At 52.3% G+C, this 17,239-nt stretch overlaps 1 protein-coding gene and 1 long non-coding RNA gene across 8 annotated transcripts in view; one reads left to right on the top strand and one right to left on the bottom strand.

Moving 5' to 3' along the window:
- Krt7 (keratin 7) overlaps positions 1-17,239 on the top strand; it is a 48,106-nt gene extending 30,867 nt beyond the window's left edge. The window contains exons 1-12 of one of the 7 annotated variants that reach the window (XM_078014648.1): positions 1,305-1,436; positions 2,214-2,368; positions 2,906-2,971; positions 3,790-3,907; positions 4,458-4,669; positions 6,544-6,604; positions 7,395-7,490; positions 9,619-9,783; positions 10,924-11,049; positions 13,794-14,014; positions 16,546-16,580; positions 16,947-17,239. In XM_078014648.1, the coding sequence (XP_077870774.1) occupies positions 3,905-3,907; positions 4,458-4,669; positions 6,544-6,604; positions 7,395-7,490; positions 9,619-9,783; positions 10,924-11,049; positions 13,794-14,014; positions 16,546-16,580; positions 16,947-17,104 (1,077 nt within the window). In that variant the 5' untranslated portion in view covers positions 1,305-1,436; positions 2,214-2,368; positions 2,906-2,971; positions 3,790-3,904 and the 3' untranslated portion in view covers positions 17,105-17,239. Of the gene's footprint in view, positions 1-1,304; positions 1,437-1,487; positions 1,624-2,213; positions 2,369-2,509; positions 2,972-3,789; positions 3,908-4,457; positions 4,670-6,543; positions 6,605-7,394; positions 7,491-9,618; positions 9,784-10,923; positions 11,050-13,793; positions 14,015-16,545; positions 16,581-16,946 lie in introns of those variants that run through there. The other 6 variants (XM_040280608.2, XM_078014646.1, XM_078014650.1 and 3 more) reach the window with 6 other exon arrangements.
- On the bottom strand, positions 13,803-16,029 carry LOC144364833 (uncharacterized). The gene is made up of 3 exons (XR_013422909.1): positions 15,702-16,029; positions 14,468-14,584; positions 13,803-14,108 (listed from the first exon to the last, which is right to left on the bottom strand). It is a non-coding gene; the product is annotated as an uncharacterized LOC144364833 (long non-coding RNA).

Below are 17,239 nucleotides of genomic sequence, written 5' to 3'. Positions count from 1 at the left end.
TGGCTCAGTAAGACAGGACCAGGCACATGTGCAGGAGGCACATGTGTAGGAGGCACATGTATGGCATGTAAGCTGTAACTCCTAGGATTCACATCTGTTGCTCTTTTCTTTTGGGTCATTTATCTTTTTCTTATTGATTCATGTTTTCAGGAAAGTAGCCTGCTGCCTGTCACAGGTGTTGCTTCTTGTCCTTTATCATTTGACTTTTTTCTTTTAAAGTATTATATTCCATGAAGGAAGTTAAATGGCTTTTATTACGATTATATGCATTCACATTCCAAGATAATGAAAAAAAATTATTCTTTTTTTTTTTCCTTAAGAATGAGAAGATACGTTTTTTGGGACTGTACAGTGAGTAATAGTTCTGAACAGGAGGAAGCCAGAAAGAACCGCTCCCAATGAGGGCAGAACAAGAAGTTCCACTTGGAGCCTGGGCTGCAGGGGCCCTGGTGTCTAGGTCAGGTTTAGTGGAGCTGGGCAGGGCTGAGAACCTGGTGCTGCTGTTCACTGCTGGGTTCCAGAGGATGCAGAGGGACCGAAGAAGGAGGGTGGGAGGATAGCAAGTGTGTGCCTGGCTTGGTGTCTGTGCGGGGGAGGGAGGGGGAGAGAGAGGATGCCTTTGGGTGGGCAGAGGACTACTGGCTTTGTGGGATTAATTTATTAAAATACTGTCCAGGATCTTGAAAGGTGGTCTGCCAGCAGACAGAGGTATGTGGGATATGCGCATGCACACATGCAAAGCCTGAGTTTGGGTGCGAACTAGACTGCGAACCCCTGCGGGGCAGGAATTTGATCTGAGGCCTTGTGGTATTGGCAGCTTCTCAAGAAGCCCTCCAGAGGCTGCTGTGTTCAGGGCTGCCTGGCACTGAGTGGGCTCCTGGAAATGGCTGGGAATGTAGCAATCTGGCGAGGGCTAGAGCCTGCAGGAATGCTTCCAGAAGGGACGAGAGCCCCAGGGTGGGTGTGGGGCAGGACCTGGAATGGGGAAGTGTTGCTGGAGCGTGGAAAGGAGCTCAGGCCTGAAGAGCCCAGACACCTCGTCTCCTCTGTAGAACCCTCTCACAGTTCCCATTAGGTGTGGAACCCAAGGATTTGGTGAAGGAACTGTGGGCCAGGGAAGGTCAGTGACTTTGTCTAGGGTCACAGTGCACCAGCAGAACCCTATCAAGTCTTCTCAGCCAGGTTCTAGGAGGCAGGGAGGGACCCATGGGACAGAGAGGTGAGAGAAGTGGGGAGGGGTGAGAGAGGCCAGGATTTGGAGTTGAGGATGAGCCCTTAGGGTAAGGAAGTTGGAGTGTGTGTGTGTAAATTAACAGTTGGTCTCTTTTGCACGCCTAGGGTTTCTAACTGAAATGGAAAACCAGGAAGGACATTCCATTCCACCCTCCTCCATCCAAGAGCCTCCAGCCTGGCCAGCTCATTGTGTGGGGCTAGAGGTGGAGTAAAAGCCAAGGGGGGGGGTATGACAGGGAGTGAGTGAGGTGTCTGGGAAAGATGGAGGAGGGTCCTAGAGGAGGGGAGGTGAGCAACTGACTGGGACCCGAGATTTCCTCTTCCAGCACAGTGCCTGCAGCTCTCTCCACCAGGTTGAAACTACTGGAAATTGTCTGGTGGTGACTTTAGGTGAGGAGACATGGGAGGTCCAGGGCTTATAACAGGAAAATTGGGGTGGGGATGGGAAGGAGTATTTGAATGTGAATAGAAGCATCTGCTTCTATTCAGATGCGTGTACAAATATGTGCAACGGTGTATGCAGACCCTCCATGCACACACAGACTCCCACTTGTATAAATACACTCACAGATGTATCTATTCAGGGATGTGGGCACCCAGAAGTGCACACATAGCCACAAAGTGTCAGAGATATACACAAGCATCCACAGATAAAATATGTGTGGAACACTGGGGAAATGTGAGTAGGGGGTGGAGGAGATGGGCTTCTAGGGTGCAAATGCCCAATGGGAAGGAGAGGGGCCAGAAGTGGATCCATCTAGTTTCTATGTGGAAATGTGATGTGTCATCTTGGATGCAGCTGAGGAAACCAGCTAGGTCAGGTCCATCCTGGGGTCAGATTATGCAAGACTTGAGCTGATCTTTCCAGGAGCAGCTGGACTTGGGGGGAGGGCGTGACAGGAAATGCCTTTCTTGCTTGTGGTAGGGGGTTTTGGACTCTGACTTCTGAGCTGGAGCATTTTTGTCCACCTCTTCCCTAGTCCATTACCACCTGGTGTTTGTGCTGGCCTCGGGAATCTGGATGCTCTTACCCCTTTGCAGAAACCTTCCCTGATACGCTGTAGATGGTCTCTGTGAAGTCAAGAGAGCGCTCTGCCTGCTGTTCCCTACTGTTCTCTGTGGCCACCTGCAGAAGGTAAGGGTGTCTACGGATGGCGTTTCTGCTTACTGCAGATCAACCCTGCTTGGATCCAGAGCCCGGCCGCCTTGGGGTGGGCGGTGCGGAGGGCGGAAGTTGGCGGAGGGGCCTGGCGGCGGAGGAGAAAGGTGCCTGGCGGCCAGCCCTGCCCCGCCCCGCCCCTACCTGGGAAAGCCCAGCACCCGCGCGGAACCATAAAAGGGACACAGTGTGCTCGAGGTCAGCGAGTTCGCGCACCTCCTCGTTCACCGCAAGGTCCAGCGGGGTCCGGCCACTATGTCCGTCCACTTCAGCTCACAGGTGTTCAGCTCGCGCTCGGCCGCCCTCCCTAGCCGCGGAGGCCAGGTGCGCCTGAGCTCGGGTCGCCCAGGCAGCCTAGGCAGCAGCAGCTTCTATGGCTTGAGCGCCTCGCGGCCGCGGGTGGCGATGCGCTCCGCCTATGGGGGTCCAGTGGGCGCCGGCTTTCGCGAAGTCACCATCAATCAGAGCCTGTTGGCCCCTCTGCGGGTGGACATCGACCCCTCCATCCAGCAGGTGCGCCAGGAGGAGCGAGAGCAGATCAAGACCCTCAACGACAAGTTTGCTTCCTTCATTGACAAGGTGAGCCAGACAGGACCCTGCCCAGAGGCACACTGCCGGCCTCACCAGCCACCCTAACCAACCCTGCCCACGTGTAGGCCGGCACTGGGAAGCTGGCGTCCTTCTCTCTGTCCACCAATGTTTGGAGAATAGCTCGGTGGCTTTTTCCGCCCCCTTGAACTCTGTTGTTGTTAGTCTCCAAGCCCTCTCTCTCTTACATCCAGAGTCTCCAAGCCCCTCCCTTACCTGCAGGAATGTGTCCCCAGGTTCTGTCCAGATGGCCTGGAAGGCTGTTATCTCCAGTTCTATGGGGCTCTTGGGCCAGCTTTGTCAGACATCAGATTAGGAGATACAGAAGACAAGGCCAGGAGTTCTTTGCTCTCTAGGTCCCTTTCCCTGAGTGGAGGCTGTGTAGCATCAGGCCTGGGGGGGGTGTGTGACACTCCCTTTCCAGCTGAGGAGACACTGGCTCCTTGAGATGCTGGAAATAAAGGCCTGGAGGGAGGAAGGCTCCTGGCCCCACCCACCTGCCTGGTCCTGGTGGTAGGAGGTGAGGTTACACCTGCCTTTGGAGATAGCCCAGTTGGGGACAAGAAGTGGCACTGAGGGACCCTGGGAAGGAGATATTTGGGAGATGTTTTTCCTGGTTGTCTATTGTTGCCACACACATGAGCTTCTGTGGGTGAGAGGGAGGACCACTGGAGGGTCTGAGCGAAGGGGGCTTCAAGTGAAGCTGGACCTAGGAACCAAGTGCTGTGGCCCTGCTAGACCCTCCCGGCAAGACCCCCTCCCTTGGGCGTAGACTAAGTGTGCCCTCCCTTGCCTTTGTGTACTTCCAGGCTCCTCCACCCCCATGTCCTCCTTGCCTTTACCTTTTGGACCTACATATCCTTCAAGTTCTACTGAAGCCTCCCAGGCCCAGGTTCCTTCCTTGCTATTGAGCAGCACTGTCTTATGGTAAACATTCAGGTCCTGGTAGCCCCAGTGGCTGATTTGGAGGAGGCCTTTCCTGCCCCCCCCCCCTCCCTAGGCATGTTAAGTGCTTCTTAAGGACCTTTTGGGCCCCAGGGTTGGGCATATGGGAGGTGCTCCTTTCACATTGGATTGATTATAGGCCCCTGCCCAAGGCCTTGCTGGAGGAGACAGGAAACTGAGAGGTCCCAGCCTGAAGGGAGGAGTGGCTTGGTCATCCCCAGGCCCCAAATACAGGAAGCATGCCCTTCAGAGACAGGAGGTAGAGAATGCAAAGGGAGTAAAGGAAAGCAGAGACTCTGAGACATCAGTGAGGTAGTCTCACCTGGCTCACACTTGAAGACACTTGAGAATCTTAGAGGGGAGGGCCAAGTCACCCAACAGAGCCCATGTTCCCATCACTGGTCCCCTAACCAGTGCCAGGGTCCCTGTTGGTGGGAACATGGACTCTGTTGGGTGACTTGAAACTCTCTTCAACCATGCTGTGGTGGCCTGGTCAGCCCCTTGAGAGTCTCCTCTTCCACGATTCTTTCAGGTGCGCTTCCTGGAGCAGCAGAACAAGATGCTGGAGACCAAGTGGGCGCTGCTGCAGGAATCAAAATCAGCTAAGAGCAGCCGCCTCTCTGGCCTCTTTGAGGCCCAGATTGCTGGCCTTCGGCGGCAGCTGGAAGCACTACAGATGGATGGAGGCCGCCTGGAGGTGGAGCTTCGGAGCATGCAGGATGTCGTAGAAGACTTCAAGAATAAGTAATGCTCCTGGAGTCACCTGCTCCTGGGTCCCTGAGCTTCTGCATAATCCTCTGGTTCAGGAGTCAGAGTGTGCAGTTGCTTAGTATGATATTCCCTGAAGGACCGGGTCCTTACCAACACATTCCCTGCCTCTTCTCTCCCCCTTTCTCCCTCCCCAGCCTCTGGAGCTGTTGGATGTTCTAGTCTTTTTCTCTTGACTCAGTCTGGGGGAAATAGCTCAGTCTACCCTCCCCTGCATGGTCGGGTGCTTGAAGAAGTTCTCAGGGGAGGGCAGAAAAGGTATCCTAGGAGTGGGGTGCTTCAAACTTGCATGATACTCACAGGTCATTCTAGAACAGTTCCCTTTTATGCAGGTAGGGAATTTGGAAACCTGAGAAGTTCAAGGACTTGGTCAAGATCACAGAGTAGGTCACTGGGATCTGGGACTTGAATTTTGGGTCCCTGACTCCCAGAAGTGGACAAAAGGTGGGAAGTAAAGAAGCAAGGAGGGAGGATGATCATCCTGAACAATGAGTGGGGTTCAGGGGCTGAGGCAATTTGGTCAGGGCAGAGCCAGGAAGGAGGCTAGAAGGGGAGGGCAGGAAGGTTTGGAGGTCTTTGAATGCTCACTGAGCCCTTCTTTCTCCTTGAACAGAAACCAATGCCTGAGGCTTGGGTGGGGCCCCACCCCCAGCCCCACCCCCTAGCCCCACCCTGGCATACCTGCCAGTGGGCACTGGGGGCAGTGATTTGTGTTCTGTGCTCTCCTGTGGTCCTGTGACTAAGCAGGAGCAGGTATCTTGACTCTGATTGGAGGAGAGCAAACAAGGCTCTGCAGAGGGTCCCCCACCTGCTACTTCCCTGGGGCAAAAGTCAACAGATGAATCCCACAGCAGGTGGAATCACACCAGGCTGGGCTGGGAGGGCATGGTAACCAGCCCCTGCACACCCATCTTCCCCTACTCCAAAGCCCTCAGGTTACCTTCCTATGGGGCTGGTCTGGGCTCCAAAGATTCAGGGAAGGGCCCCTGAGTACCACTGCTCCCAGACCCTCAGTCTGCACACCCTCCAGGCTCAGCAGTGCAGCACCAAGGCCTGGGTGGACAGAGGGCCTGGCAGAGATTTCCATAACTTTTTTTAGAACTTAAGTACAACTTTGGGACTGTGGATCCCCTGAGCCTCCTGGAGGGGCTGGACTCGCCCAGAGGTTTTGTTTCCCATCAAAGCTGCTTCGGGCTATCCTCACCTCTCCCTGCCACTGTTGGATGCTGCTGAGCTCTTGTTTCTAGACCTTTTTTTGAGTCCCCAAATAACTTCTGGGTTAGGTCCTATTTGTAGAGATTCTCCTAAGGAGAAGGGGCTGCTCCTTAGGAGGAGGAGGGATTGGAGGGCTGCTGTGGGAGTAGAAGGGGGGCTGAGGACTCTATATAGCTTCCTCCCTTTAGACCCTTCTTCTCTCCTCAGGGTGGGCTGAACCAGTGGTTAAGGCCTGGGCTATGGAGCCTCCAGGGCTCACATCTGGGGTTTGCCACTAAGTAGCTCAGTACCTGCCTCTCTGTGTCTTCATTCTCTTCTCTGAAAACCACAGTACCATCCTTCTAGGACTGTTGGGAGGGTGGAATGAGTTAGTGCGCAGAGAGCACCTGCAGTCCATAAGCATGGCTATTATATGCCGTCATTGTCCTTTAATTCACATGTATTTGCTGTCCCTCCCCCTCCACACCAAGACTCAAAGCCCTGGGAATAGCCATGCTCAGACACCTGTTTTTTTTTTTTTTTTTTTCCAGATGTGTCATTAGTAGAGGGTAAGAGAGCAGGGTGGGTTTCACACCTGTTTGTGAGGGCACTGGAGGTAAAGCTGTGCCGACACTGTGTCCCCTCCCCTGCTGTAGGTATGAGGAGGAGATCAACCATCGCACGGCTGCTGAGAATGAGTTTGTGGTGCTGAAGAAGGTGAGCGGGTGGACAGGCTGGAGGGGGATCATCTGTAAGCACAAGGGACAGGGGATCATGGGATCTCTTACCTGAATGGCTGGTGGGGACTGGTAGCCAAGATCCAGCCTGGAGTAGAAGCCAGGCCAGAGTGGCCAGAGTAGCACGGCCTGCCCTGTGGGTGTGTATGTGTCTGGTGAGTGACAAGACTTACTTCTAGCCCTCCAGGGTTAGAGCTAAGACCAAAGGATGGAGGTTAAGGAGGGAGGTTTCAACCTCGAAAAATGCTCTATTGTAGCTTGAATGTTTTGTTCCAGGCAAGGGTGGTGGCACCTGCCTGCCTCAGAGCCACCGCACTGCCATTTCACAGGCTGCTGGACCTGTCCCTTCTGTAGGAGGGGACCTGGGAGTTGAAAGATGATAAACTCTCCCATGCATTAAGGAGTCTTGCAGAGTAGGAGTGATTTTGTTCCAGGTCACAGAGTTGGTGGCAGAGCCAAGGGGGTATCCACACCATAAAGACTTAAGGAACTGGTCAAGGGCTAGGTCTGGGGCTTCAGGCTGCTCTGGGTTGCCAGTGCTGGGAAGCCAGCTCTGGTCCTGGGGCCCTGTGGAGACTATGCCCAGCCAGAGGCCTGGAAGGCCTGGGGAGGGAGCGTCCCACCAGTCATGTTAGTGACCTGGAAAAACTGAGTTTCTTACTAGGCCAGTGGTGTTTGGCCCTGGGGGTTGGACAGGTTGATCCTATCATTATTAAATGTTCCTGTTGCTATGGATATGGTGTCCTTTTGCCCTGTCCTTTTACCCCCAGGATGTGGATGCTGCCTACATGAACAAGGTGGAGCTGGAGGCCAAGGTGGATGCTCTGAATGATGAGATCAGCTTCCTCAGGACCCTCAATGAGACGGTGAGAATCTTGGGTGGCTGACATTTCTCCTTCTGTGCCCTAGGCAGGGAGCCATCTGGTCCAGCACCCTGCCTATGGACCACTAGGTGTGTGTTGAGGGTGATGGTATCATCCTGTTCTTTATTTTTTCATTAGGGTAGGAGGAGGGGGCTGGTAGCAGAAGGGGTATGGTCTATCAGGACTTGGGATGACTTTGGTAATTTGTCAGGTTGGGGGATTGGGTGGGGCTGAAAGGAACCAGAGGAGGCCAGGCTCTGACACAGTTCACAGGTGCATTGAATGGGACAGGCTGGGGATCCCAGGAGAGGAGGGAACGAGTGTCTGAGAGTTTATTCCCAGAGGGACAAGGTGGGCGTCTGCCCACCACCAGCCACCCTTCTGTGATTTTCTCATTCTCTCTCTCTCACCTATGTCCTGCCTGGGCTTCCAGCTCTTTACCTTTGTGGGAATTTAAAAACATTTCCATTGCTCTCAGCGTGAGTTGCTGACCTTAGGCAGAGGGACAGAGGATGGGCAGGAGCATAATTAACATGTGGGGCTAAGAACAGACCAAGTTCTCAGTTCTCTTCAGTCTAGTCTTTGCCTGAACATCCAGCCTTTAAATGTCAGTATGTTTGTTCATTTCAGGGGCTGGGTCCTTGAGGCTACTTCAGGCAATCTAAGTTCAGTGAACCTCGTTGTCTCTTCTACCTTTCTCCTTGTCCTCCTCCTCCCCCACTCCTCCTCCCCTCCCCCTCCCCCTCCCCCTCCTCCTCTTCTCTTTCTCCTCCTCCTCCTCCTTCTTCTTCCTCTTTTCCTTCCTCTTCCTCCTTTTTCTTCCTCTTCTCCTCCTTCCTTTCCTTCTCCCTCTCCCTCTCCTTCTCCCCTCTTTTTTCTTTGAATTCTTTTTAGATATCTATGAGAGTAGAGTGTATTTTGACATATTATACACACTGGAGTATAACCTCCCATTTTCGTGGTTGAACTGATGTGGAGTTTCACTGGTTGTGTATTCATATATGAACAGAGGAAAGTGATGTCCAGTTTATTCTCCTGTCATGCAGGTCTTCTTACGTGTGGCACATGTTATATATATGTATGCCATCTGTACCTATATGCACGTTCACATGTACACTGTGTTTATATTAATATGTAATTGTTTCTTCTTATTGCAAAAGTAATGCATGCTCATTGCAAAGAAGAACAGAAAATTAAGTGAGGCATAACATGGAGAACAGATCACTTCTGCCTGTTGTAAAAACCCGGTGCTTGTCCTTGGGCTGATTCAAATAACAGAAACAAGGTTTTTGAGAAAAAATTTAAAAAAAAAATAGACTTATTGATATGCTAGCAGTGGGGAAGTCAGTGGATTAAGGTCCTAAAAGGTTGCTGTCCTCCTCACAAGGAGAAATAAAGGCTTTTAAAGGGGGGAGGGGGCTCAAGAATTGGGCTGCACATATAATTGTTGGTGGATGTAATGAATGTCCAGCTGGTGGCCTTGAGTGAGATGTTGCTCAGACTCACTGGCACTGATTCCCAGGTCTGAATTTTCTTTGTTCTTGTGGTCAGCGAAGGACATAATAACTTGGCATAGGATGGGAAAAAGGTTAACCTTGCTTCCCCTGCTGTTATGGAGGTAGGGGAGAAGAAAAAGAAGAGAAAAAAAGGAAAATAACAAAGCCAAAAAAGAACAACTCCCTCAATATAAAGTTTATACCCAAATCATGAAATGCACCCTGTTACATTACCATCTTTGTATTGACATTTCCAGACTGTTTGGTGCATGTATACACATGGAGAAAGAGAGAAATATTTTTCGCATTACAGCCTACTCCTGACATCCTTCCCCGTTGTAAACACAGCTCATCACCAGTTTTAAAGGCTGTGGTGCATCCCATGGGAATGTGATAGGATCTGTTTCGTCATCCTCCACTAGTGCTGTGCCCTGAGGGGACCGAGCACCACACTGTCCTGTTACCTCCTTTGATTCCACCAGATCTGCTTTGAGACTCTAGGAGCCAAGGGTGGGCAGGCCCACTCCAGCCTCCCTTTTTTTTTCCCCCTTTTGCTTGTGCAGGGAGTCCCAGGGCAGGTGTGGGCATAGGGATGTGTCCTGCCTCAAGTCCACCATTCTGTCTTGTCCCTCCAGGAGTTGGCAGAGCTGCAGTCCCAGATCTCAGACACATCTGTGGTTCTGTCCATGGATAACAGCCGCTCCCTGGACCTGGACAGTATCATCGCTGAAGTGAAGGCTCAGTATGAGGAGATGGCCAAGCGCAGTCGGGCTGAGGCTGAAGCCTGGTACCAGACCAAGGTGTGCCACCCCTGGGGGCGTCTTTCCTCTTCCTGCCAGGGCCCTTGGTGGCAGCCTCCCTCCTCCCCACCTCATCTGGAGCCTTCAGGGCTGGGGGCCCCACTGTCTTGGAGGGCATCAGTGGTTAAATCTGTGGTGCTCTCTGGAGTCCAGGGAAGAGGACATGGGCCAGGTCTCTGCTCTGAGGGAGATCCTAGCCCAATGCAGGGACCTGTCAGAGGAAGTAGACATGCATTACTAATAATGAGAATTTGTTAAGTGCATAATGCTCGGCATAGTTTCAGAACTTACACAGGCACGGCGTGCTTACATAGTGCTAGGTGATATTTCCAGTATTTTTCCTCTGTTGACTTAATCCACAGAACAGCTCTATTGTGTGTACCATTATTATTACTATTGTAAAGATGAGGTAACCGAGGCACAGAGAGTTGAAGTGATTTGCCTAACTCCACACCGCTAGTAGATGGAAAAGCAGGCTCTAGATTCTGAATGCCAGGGCTTCTGATCTGGGAGGCTTCATCCTGACACATACTTCATGGAGCCAGGGCAGCTGATGGTGTGGGGGCTGAAGGAATGGGAGCTGATACGGGGGTAAGCTAGTGCTACTAGAGGCCGGAGCCCAAGGCAAGTCTTAAAAAGCAGCATAGAGGAAGTCTCTGCAGTGGTAAAGAGTCATCCATGGTGCAGGGTTGAGAGCCTAGGGATGCCAACAAGGGGACTTGAGTTCTGGCCTCCATGTTGTCATCGATTTGCTGTGTGATTCCTGGACAGTTCCTCCCCTACACTGGGACTCAGGCTCTGCATCTGTGAAATGGATGGTACTGGGAGGTGAACGTTGAATAATGTCTTAGGCTTTCAGTTATTGTCCAGCAGTAGGCCAGGGTAGGAGTGGGAAGAGCCCCAAGGTCAAAGGGAAGGGCCCTGGGAACCTTCTGTGTCCTTGCTAAGAGGTGGCTCAACCCCTTCCCCACCCCACTGCCCAATACTCTGGCCTCCTAGCATTGAGTGCAGATGGTTGGTTTTCTGATTGTTCTTCCCTGGAAATAGAAGTGGGGAGGGGCTCTCCTTGGTTGGGTAGAGAGACCAATCACCTATAATCATGGCCCACCCCTACAATACTTGTATCTGTGGCCCCTCCAGTTTGAGACCCTCCAGGCCCAGGCTGGAAAGCATGGGGAAGACCTCCGGAACACCCGAAACGAGATTGCGGAGATGAACCGGGCCATCCAGAGGCTGCAGGCTGAGATCGACAGCATCAAGAACCAGGTGGGGCTGGGCTCTCATCCCTCCTTCCTCTCTGCTCCTTGGGGCATGTGAGAGGCAGCCATCTGAGGCCAAGTTCTGGGTGAGGAGCAGAAAGGTGGAGGGGAGACTGTCATCCTGTCTCCCCTGGGCCTACGCTCTGCAGCTCACTTCTCAGGGCTGCTGGTGAGACCTTCAGGATAGAATGCTCTTGGCCAGATGCTGGCTTGGGGCCAGAGCGGGAAGAGTGCTGGCTGGCCACAGAGCCGGTGGACAGAAGCCTGGGCTGGTGAGCGAAGAGCCACCATCAGTTACGCCATTGGTACTGAGCGCTCTGCTTGCACCCAGCTCTGGGGCAGTATGAACATTTGGGAACCCACAGTTCATTACCAAGGCTCACAAGTCCCTTCTCACCCTGACCTTGCTTCCCAACTCACTCTGCTTGGGCCACACTGGCCTGCTTCCTGTATCTTGCATTTGCCAAGAGTGTTCACGATGCAGGGCTTTTGTACTGGGCCTCTCTCTGCCTGGAATGTGGTTCTCCCAGCTCTGTCAATGGCTGTCTCTTTCTCAACCTTGGGTTTAGGACAAAAGACCCCCTTCTTGGAGGTGACTTCCTCAAACACCTAGCCACTATATCAGCAGCTTGTCTGAAGTTCTTTGAAGCACCTGTCACTCTGAAATGTTCTGAATTATTATTAAGTGATCGACTGTCCCCATCCCCACTGGTTTATACAAATGCCTTGAGAGCAGGGACCCCATCTGCCCGCTTCTCTGTCCCTTTCTTCCAGCACCTGGCACACGATAGGGGTACAGATCTCCAACAAGAGACTGACTGAAAACTGGAAGCTAGGTTCGGGGTGGGGGTTTGAGGAGGGAAGGGTCCCCAATCCCTGGTGGAGGTGTGGGTGTGGTCGGGCAGCTCAGCTGGAGCAGAGTCTCAAGGGGGAAAAGGGGCGGGGCGGGAGAGTGCAACATCTTCAGAAATCTTATCTCCAGACGAGCTGGGGAATGGGAAGTGAGGGTGAGTTACACAGAAACGTCCTCACCTCAGAGCCCTGAAGGCCTGTTTATACAGGGGTGGAGGCTGCCTCCTGGCACAGATGTTGGGTCATGAATCACCTCGTGAAGTGGGCCAGTTTCCAGGCCAGGAGGGGAGGCACAGAATCATGAATGGCGGTTTCCCAAATCTTATATCCTCTACCACATCCAGTTCTTCTCCACACAACAGGGCAGAACCAGGGCTCAGAGTCAAGTATCTCTCATCACTAAGGGGCCTTGAGAGGATCTGGGAGGGGCCTCCAGAGGCAGGGGCGTATGGTCTGTGGTTGAGGGGACACCAGTCAGACAAGACAGGGCACTGAGAGGTAGTCCAGGGACAGAGAATCAGGGGGGTGGGGCTTCAGCTGAGGGAAGACAACACAAGGGTAGGGGATGGTTGATGAGAAGTGAGAAGAAGGAGTCAGTCCTGAGCTAGGGAATGGGGGTAGCAGCTCACTGAGCTGAACAAGATGCCTGGGGCTAGACAGACTTCCAGTAATAGCTGTTTTAATCAGCTTTCTGTCACTGTGACAAAATACCTGAGGAAAGTCAACTTAAAGGAGGAAAGCTTTATATTGGCTCAGTTTCAAAGGCTTAAGTCCATGGTTGCATGGTTGTTTGGGCCTACGGCAAGGCAGAGCATTATGGCAGGAAGCTTGTGGTAGAGCAAAACTGCCCATCTCGTGGCAATCGGGAAGCAGAGTTGAAGGGGCAAGAGTCCCCATCTCCTCTTCAAGGGCATGCCCCCAATAACCTAACTTCCTTCCACTAGGCCCCACCTCCTAAAGGTTTAACCACTTCCTGAATAGCACCATTAGCTGGGGACAAAGCCTTCAATACATGAGCCTTTGGGGGACAATCAAGATCTAAACTGTAACAGTGGGGGAAGAGCCCAAAGCAGGGGAACATTAAGGCCAGGTAGCAAGTGGCAGTTGCTCAAGGCAGACACAGGTACACCAAACTCTCCCTACCCAAACCCATGACCTATGGATATGGTATATGGAATGAGGGTCCCTCTGCCCCAAGTTCCCCTCTTCTGGGCTTGTTCCCAGCTGATTTTTATTTTGAAGGTTGTTTCTGGTTCTTGTCAATTGCCTGGCATTTGGAGACTCAACCCAGAAATCCATGGCCTTGGAACTCCTCTAGTTGGGGACTGGGGGACTGAGGATTTTGCAAATCTAATAACATTTATTAATACTAGCAATCATAGCAGCATTTTGTGTGTGTGTGTGTGTGTGTGTGTGTGTGTGTGTGTGTGTATGTATGTGGTGCTAAGGATGAAACCCAGGGCTTTGCACATGCTAAGGAGATGTTCTACCACTAAGACACCCCACCCAGCCCTCATAATAACATTTATTAGGCGCCTGCAGTTTGCTAGACATTGTGATAAGAGTTCTTGTGTTTTATTTCTTTTTATCCTCTAGGATCCCTATGAAATAGATACTATGATATTGCTCTTTCAGGAAAGGGGAAGCTTTGGCTTGGAAAGGTTGATTCTTCCAAGCCCAGATAGCTAGTAAGTGGCAGAGCCAGGATGGGAACCCGGGCTTTGGAGAGCCAAGTCCACAAGTGTTTAACTCTTGGGATTCTCTGGTGCTTCGGGGAGACAGCAGTTCAAGGAATCCACCTTAAGCAAGTCACCGAGGTGCTCACAGTTGGATGGGTAGGCAGGAAAGCAGTGGCTGGTGACTCTGTCCTCCAGCTCATAGTCCCACCACTGCCCGCAGCGAGCCAAGTTGGAGGCTACCATTGCAGAGGCCGAGGAGCATGGGGAGCTGGCCGTCAGGGATGCTCGCGCCAAGCAGGAGGAGATGGAGGCCGCCCTGCAGCAGGCCAAGCAGGACATGGCGCGGCAGCTGCGAGACTACCAGGAGCTCCTGAACGTCAAGCTGGCCCTGGACATTGAGATCGCCACCTACCGCAAGCTGCTGGAGGGCGAGGAGAGCCGGTGAGGAATGGGAAGCGAGGCCGGGGATCCGGGGCTCAGTGGGATCTGGGCCTGATGTTCAGCTATGTACCAGCATTTTCTGTGTGTCCTTTGTCTGCAAGGCACAGGGGTGGGAGGTACAAGGAAGGATGGATGCTGCTTTGCCTTAAATGAAACACCCTTCTAGAAGGAAAGGTCACTTAGCATAAAGCCCCTTTGCATGTATGGGCATTCATGGGGTATCTTATTTGATTCTCAGAACACAGGGAAGCAGATCAGATATTACTGACTCCCTAGTCTACTGTTATTAATTGATCAGTCGGCGCATAGTCAAGGAGTGCTGATTCCTGGTCCGGCATCTTCCATGATAGCAGGCTGCTTCTCATGACGTTACTCAGCTAAATCAATGTGGTACTGTCAGAGTGTGCTAGACAGGGAGAATTCCTCTGTCCCCAGACATATGTGCATACTCACCTACAGTGGGAGAGGAAGCTGGGATGGGTTAGTCTTGAAGGATATTCTTCAAGAAAGACCAGGTGCCTCTAACAATGGAGTTGGGCCTTTGTTTTCTCCTGGTTGGATTGGTTGAGCCTGTCAACAGATAAGGCTTTACAGTGGGCCTCGGGGGGGAAGTTAGGATTTGGAGAAGTAAGAAATAACAGCCTGGCAAAGGCTGAGGCTCATCATGTTTGGCTTTGGCTTGTTAGAACCCGGCATGCAGATGGATAACGTGTAGACACGCTTCTGCCCTCAGGGAGGTGGCACATCTGCTGAAGAGATAAAACATCCTCAAAGGAAGTAGTGAATAGTACCTTGTATTTTAATTGCTAAATTTATTTAAAAAAAAAAAAGAAAACAGCAAACTTTCTTTTCAGAGCAGCATTCCTGAGGGGTTGGGGAGGAGGCTGGAGGATGAACAGAGTGGAAGGAAGGGAAGGGAGAATGAGGGTGTGTAGGAGCAGAGAGCCTGGAGAGAGGGGAAACCGTGGCAGCAGGTATAAGCTGGGAGGCAGGAAGGAGGAGGAAGGGCTCCGCCCCGGCCCTTGACCTGTCCCTCCCTAGGTGGGCACTCAGTCTTTGTGAGAAGAGAGATGCTGACCAGGGCACAGAGCAGCTCCAAATAAGATGCCTCTCTCTGCACCCTCTTCCTCCATGGGCATGGGGGGACCTCAGTTTCTTGAGAACTCTCATGCTGGGCCTCTTTTCCTTATAGAAGTCAGAGCTGGGGGACCCTTAGAGTAGGACCTGAACCAGCTTCCTTCCATGGGCAGATGAGGGGACTGAAGTTCAAAAATGATTAATGGCATACCCAAGGTCACACAGCAAGTGGAGACGCCCTCTTCTGAAGGCCTAATCTCAGTTCAAATTGCTCTCATCAGGCTTAGATCTTGGTGCTTGGAGAGGAGACTGGCCTTCCCTATCCTTGGGGCACGTGGAGATGGACACCTTCCTTTTATCTCTTAGCCTGTCAGCTTTTTTGGGGCAGATCCAGGGTCATGATCCCCAAACTCTTACAATTTTGGGGGGGTGCTTCTTTGAGAACACAAAGTTAAAAATATAAAACTAGGCACAAAAATACTTAGAATGAGAAAAGAAAATCACCCAAATCTCTAAGGTTTGGACATGCAGCTCTCTTCCCTCTGAGCCCTCTAGGTGTTGTACCAGAAATTCTTAACACAGGATTGTTGCTTGGTGGCAGGCAACTCACCCTGTTCTCTGCTTCTGGCAACTCCAAGCACTTGCAGGGGTTATATGAACAACCATCCTGGAAGCTTCCAGAAAACACATCCCTTGTCCCCTTCTTGGGCTTGAGGCTGCTGAGACCTACCGAGCTCCCCTCACTTCCTCTGCTAAAGCAAGGTGCCCCTCCCTCCTGCAGAGCAAACTGATCCCCAAGGCCAAGGGCTTGGTGACAATGGGGCTGTGAGTCACAAAACAAACACACCCAGCTGTCTCAGATGGATTTTTAATTTCCACTGCAAGACCTGTTTCAGCCCCACAGGCTGCTTAAAGCCACCCCACCTACCTCACCGCCCTCCTAGGTCCTGGCTGGAGCTGCATTCAATCAGTCAACAATTCACTAATTATTTCAACACATAGTAAGTAATTATTGTGTTCCGGGCCTCGTGCTAGGGGCTGAGACATGGGAATGAATAGGCAACAACCCACTTTTAGGACTTTATGATCTGGTGAGGGAAGGCAAACATGTACATATATAATAAGTGCGGCTACCATTTACCAAATCCTGGGTGTGCAGGGCTTTAGATAACTTCTGTAACTTAACCTTCACCAACAAATCTCTGACCTTGGTCCTATGTTAGATCCAATTTATAAGTGGGCAACAAGAGGTTGTGCAACTTTGCCCCTGAGCATGTGGCATGTGAACCTCCCCCACCCCTCCACCCATTTTGCAACAAAGTGGAAGGCCAGCTGGAGGTGTGGGGACAGGAAGGAAAGAACAGGGATCCTGCTGGGGTCTGGAGGGGGTGCCTGGGAGTGCTCCTCCAGTGTTGAGAGCAGAGCTGTTCTCATGGTTTGTCCTCTGTCCCCAGGTTGGTTGGAGATGGAGCAGGAGCGGTGAACATCTGTAAGTTTCCGGCCACCACTCTGTGCTGTGCAGACTTGCTGGGTCACTAGAATGACAGTTTGTCCTGCGGGCCCTGCTTGTGGGGCTGGGAACCTCCTTTCCTTCTACCCTGGCAGGTTCCCTGCAGCTCATATCCAGCTCAGTGGCCTCAGTGTGAGAGGTCAGGGGGAGACAGAGGGGCAGAGTGGGGGAGGGGAGGGGAGGGCAGTGAACCCCTGGAGTGCAGCCCCTGGTTAGAGACTCCCTTTGGGTTGTCCAGTGGAGGGGTCAGGGAGGGAGGCAGCTGAGCTGGAGGGTGGGCTGGGGTGAAGGGATGGAGTCCCTGTGGAGGGCTTTACCAATGGCGCCCTCCTTTGTCTCCCCCAGCTGTGGTGAGTTCTACTGGTGGCAGTGGCAGAGGGCTGGTCTTCGGAGGAACCATGGGCAGCAATGCCCTGAGCTTCTCGAGCAGCGGGGGACCTGGAGCCCTCAAGGCCTATTCCATCAGGACCTCATCTGCCACCCGAAGGAACCTCCGCAACTAAGCTGTGGGCACAGACAACACATCCCCTGCCCACAGTCATGGGACGACTCGGCCTCCCACCCCCGGCCCTGAGAGTGAAACATAGTCTGAAAACTAATGTCAGAGAAGCTTCAATAAAGAGAATTTCTGAGCCCTG

This window comes from Ictidomys tridecemlineatus, chromosome 6 (assembly GCF_052094955.1).
Source record: "Ictidomys tridecemlineatus isolate mIctTri1 chromosome 6, mIctTri1.hap1, whole genome shotgun sequence".
Lineage (NCBI taxonomy): Eukaryota > Metazoa > Chordata > Mammalia > Rodentia > Sciuridae > Ictidomys > Ictidomys tridecemlineatus.
Note: the sequence above shows the minus strand (reverse complement) of the source record. Positions and strands in the feature narration are given on the sequence as shown.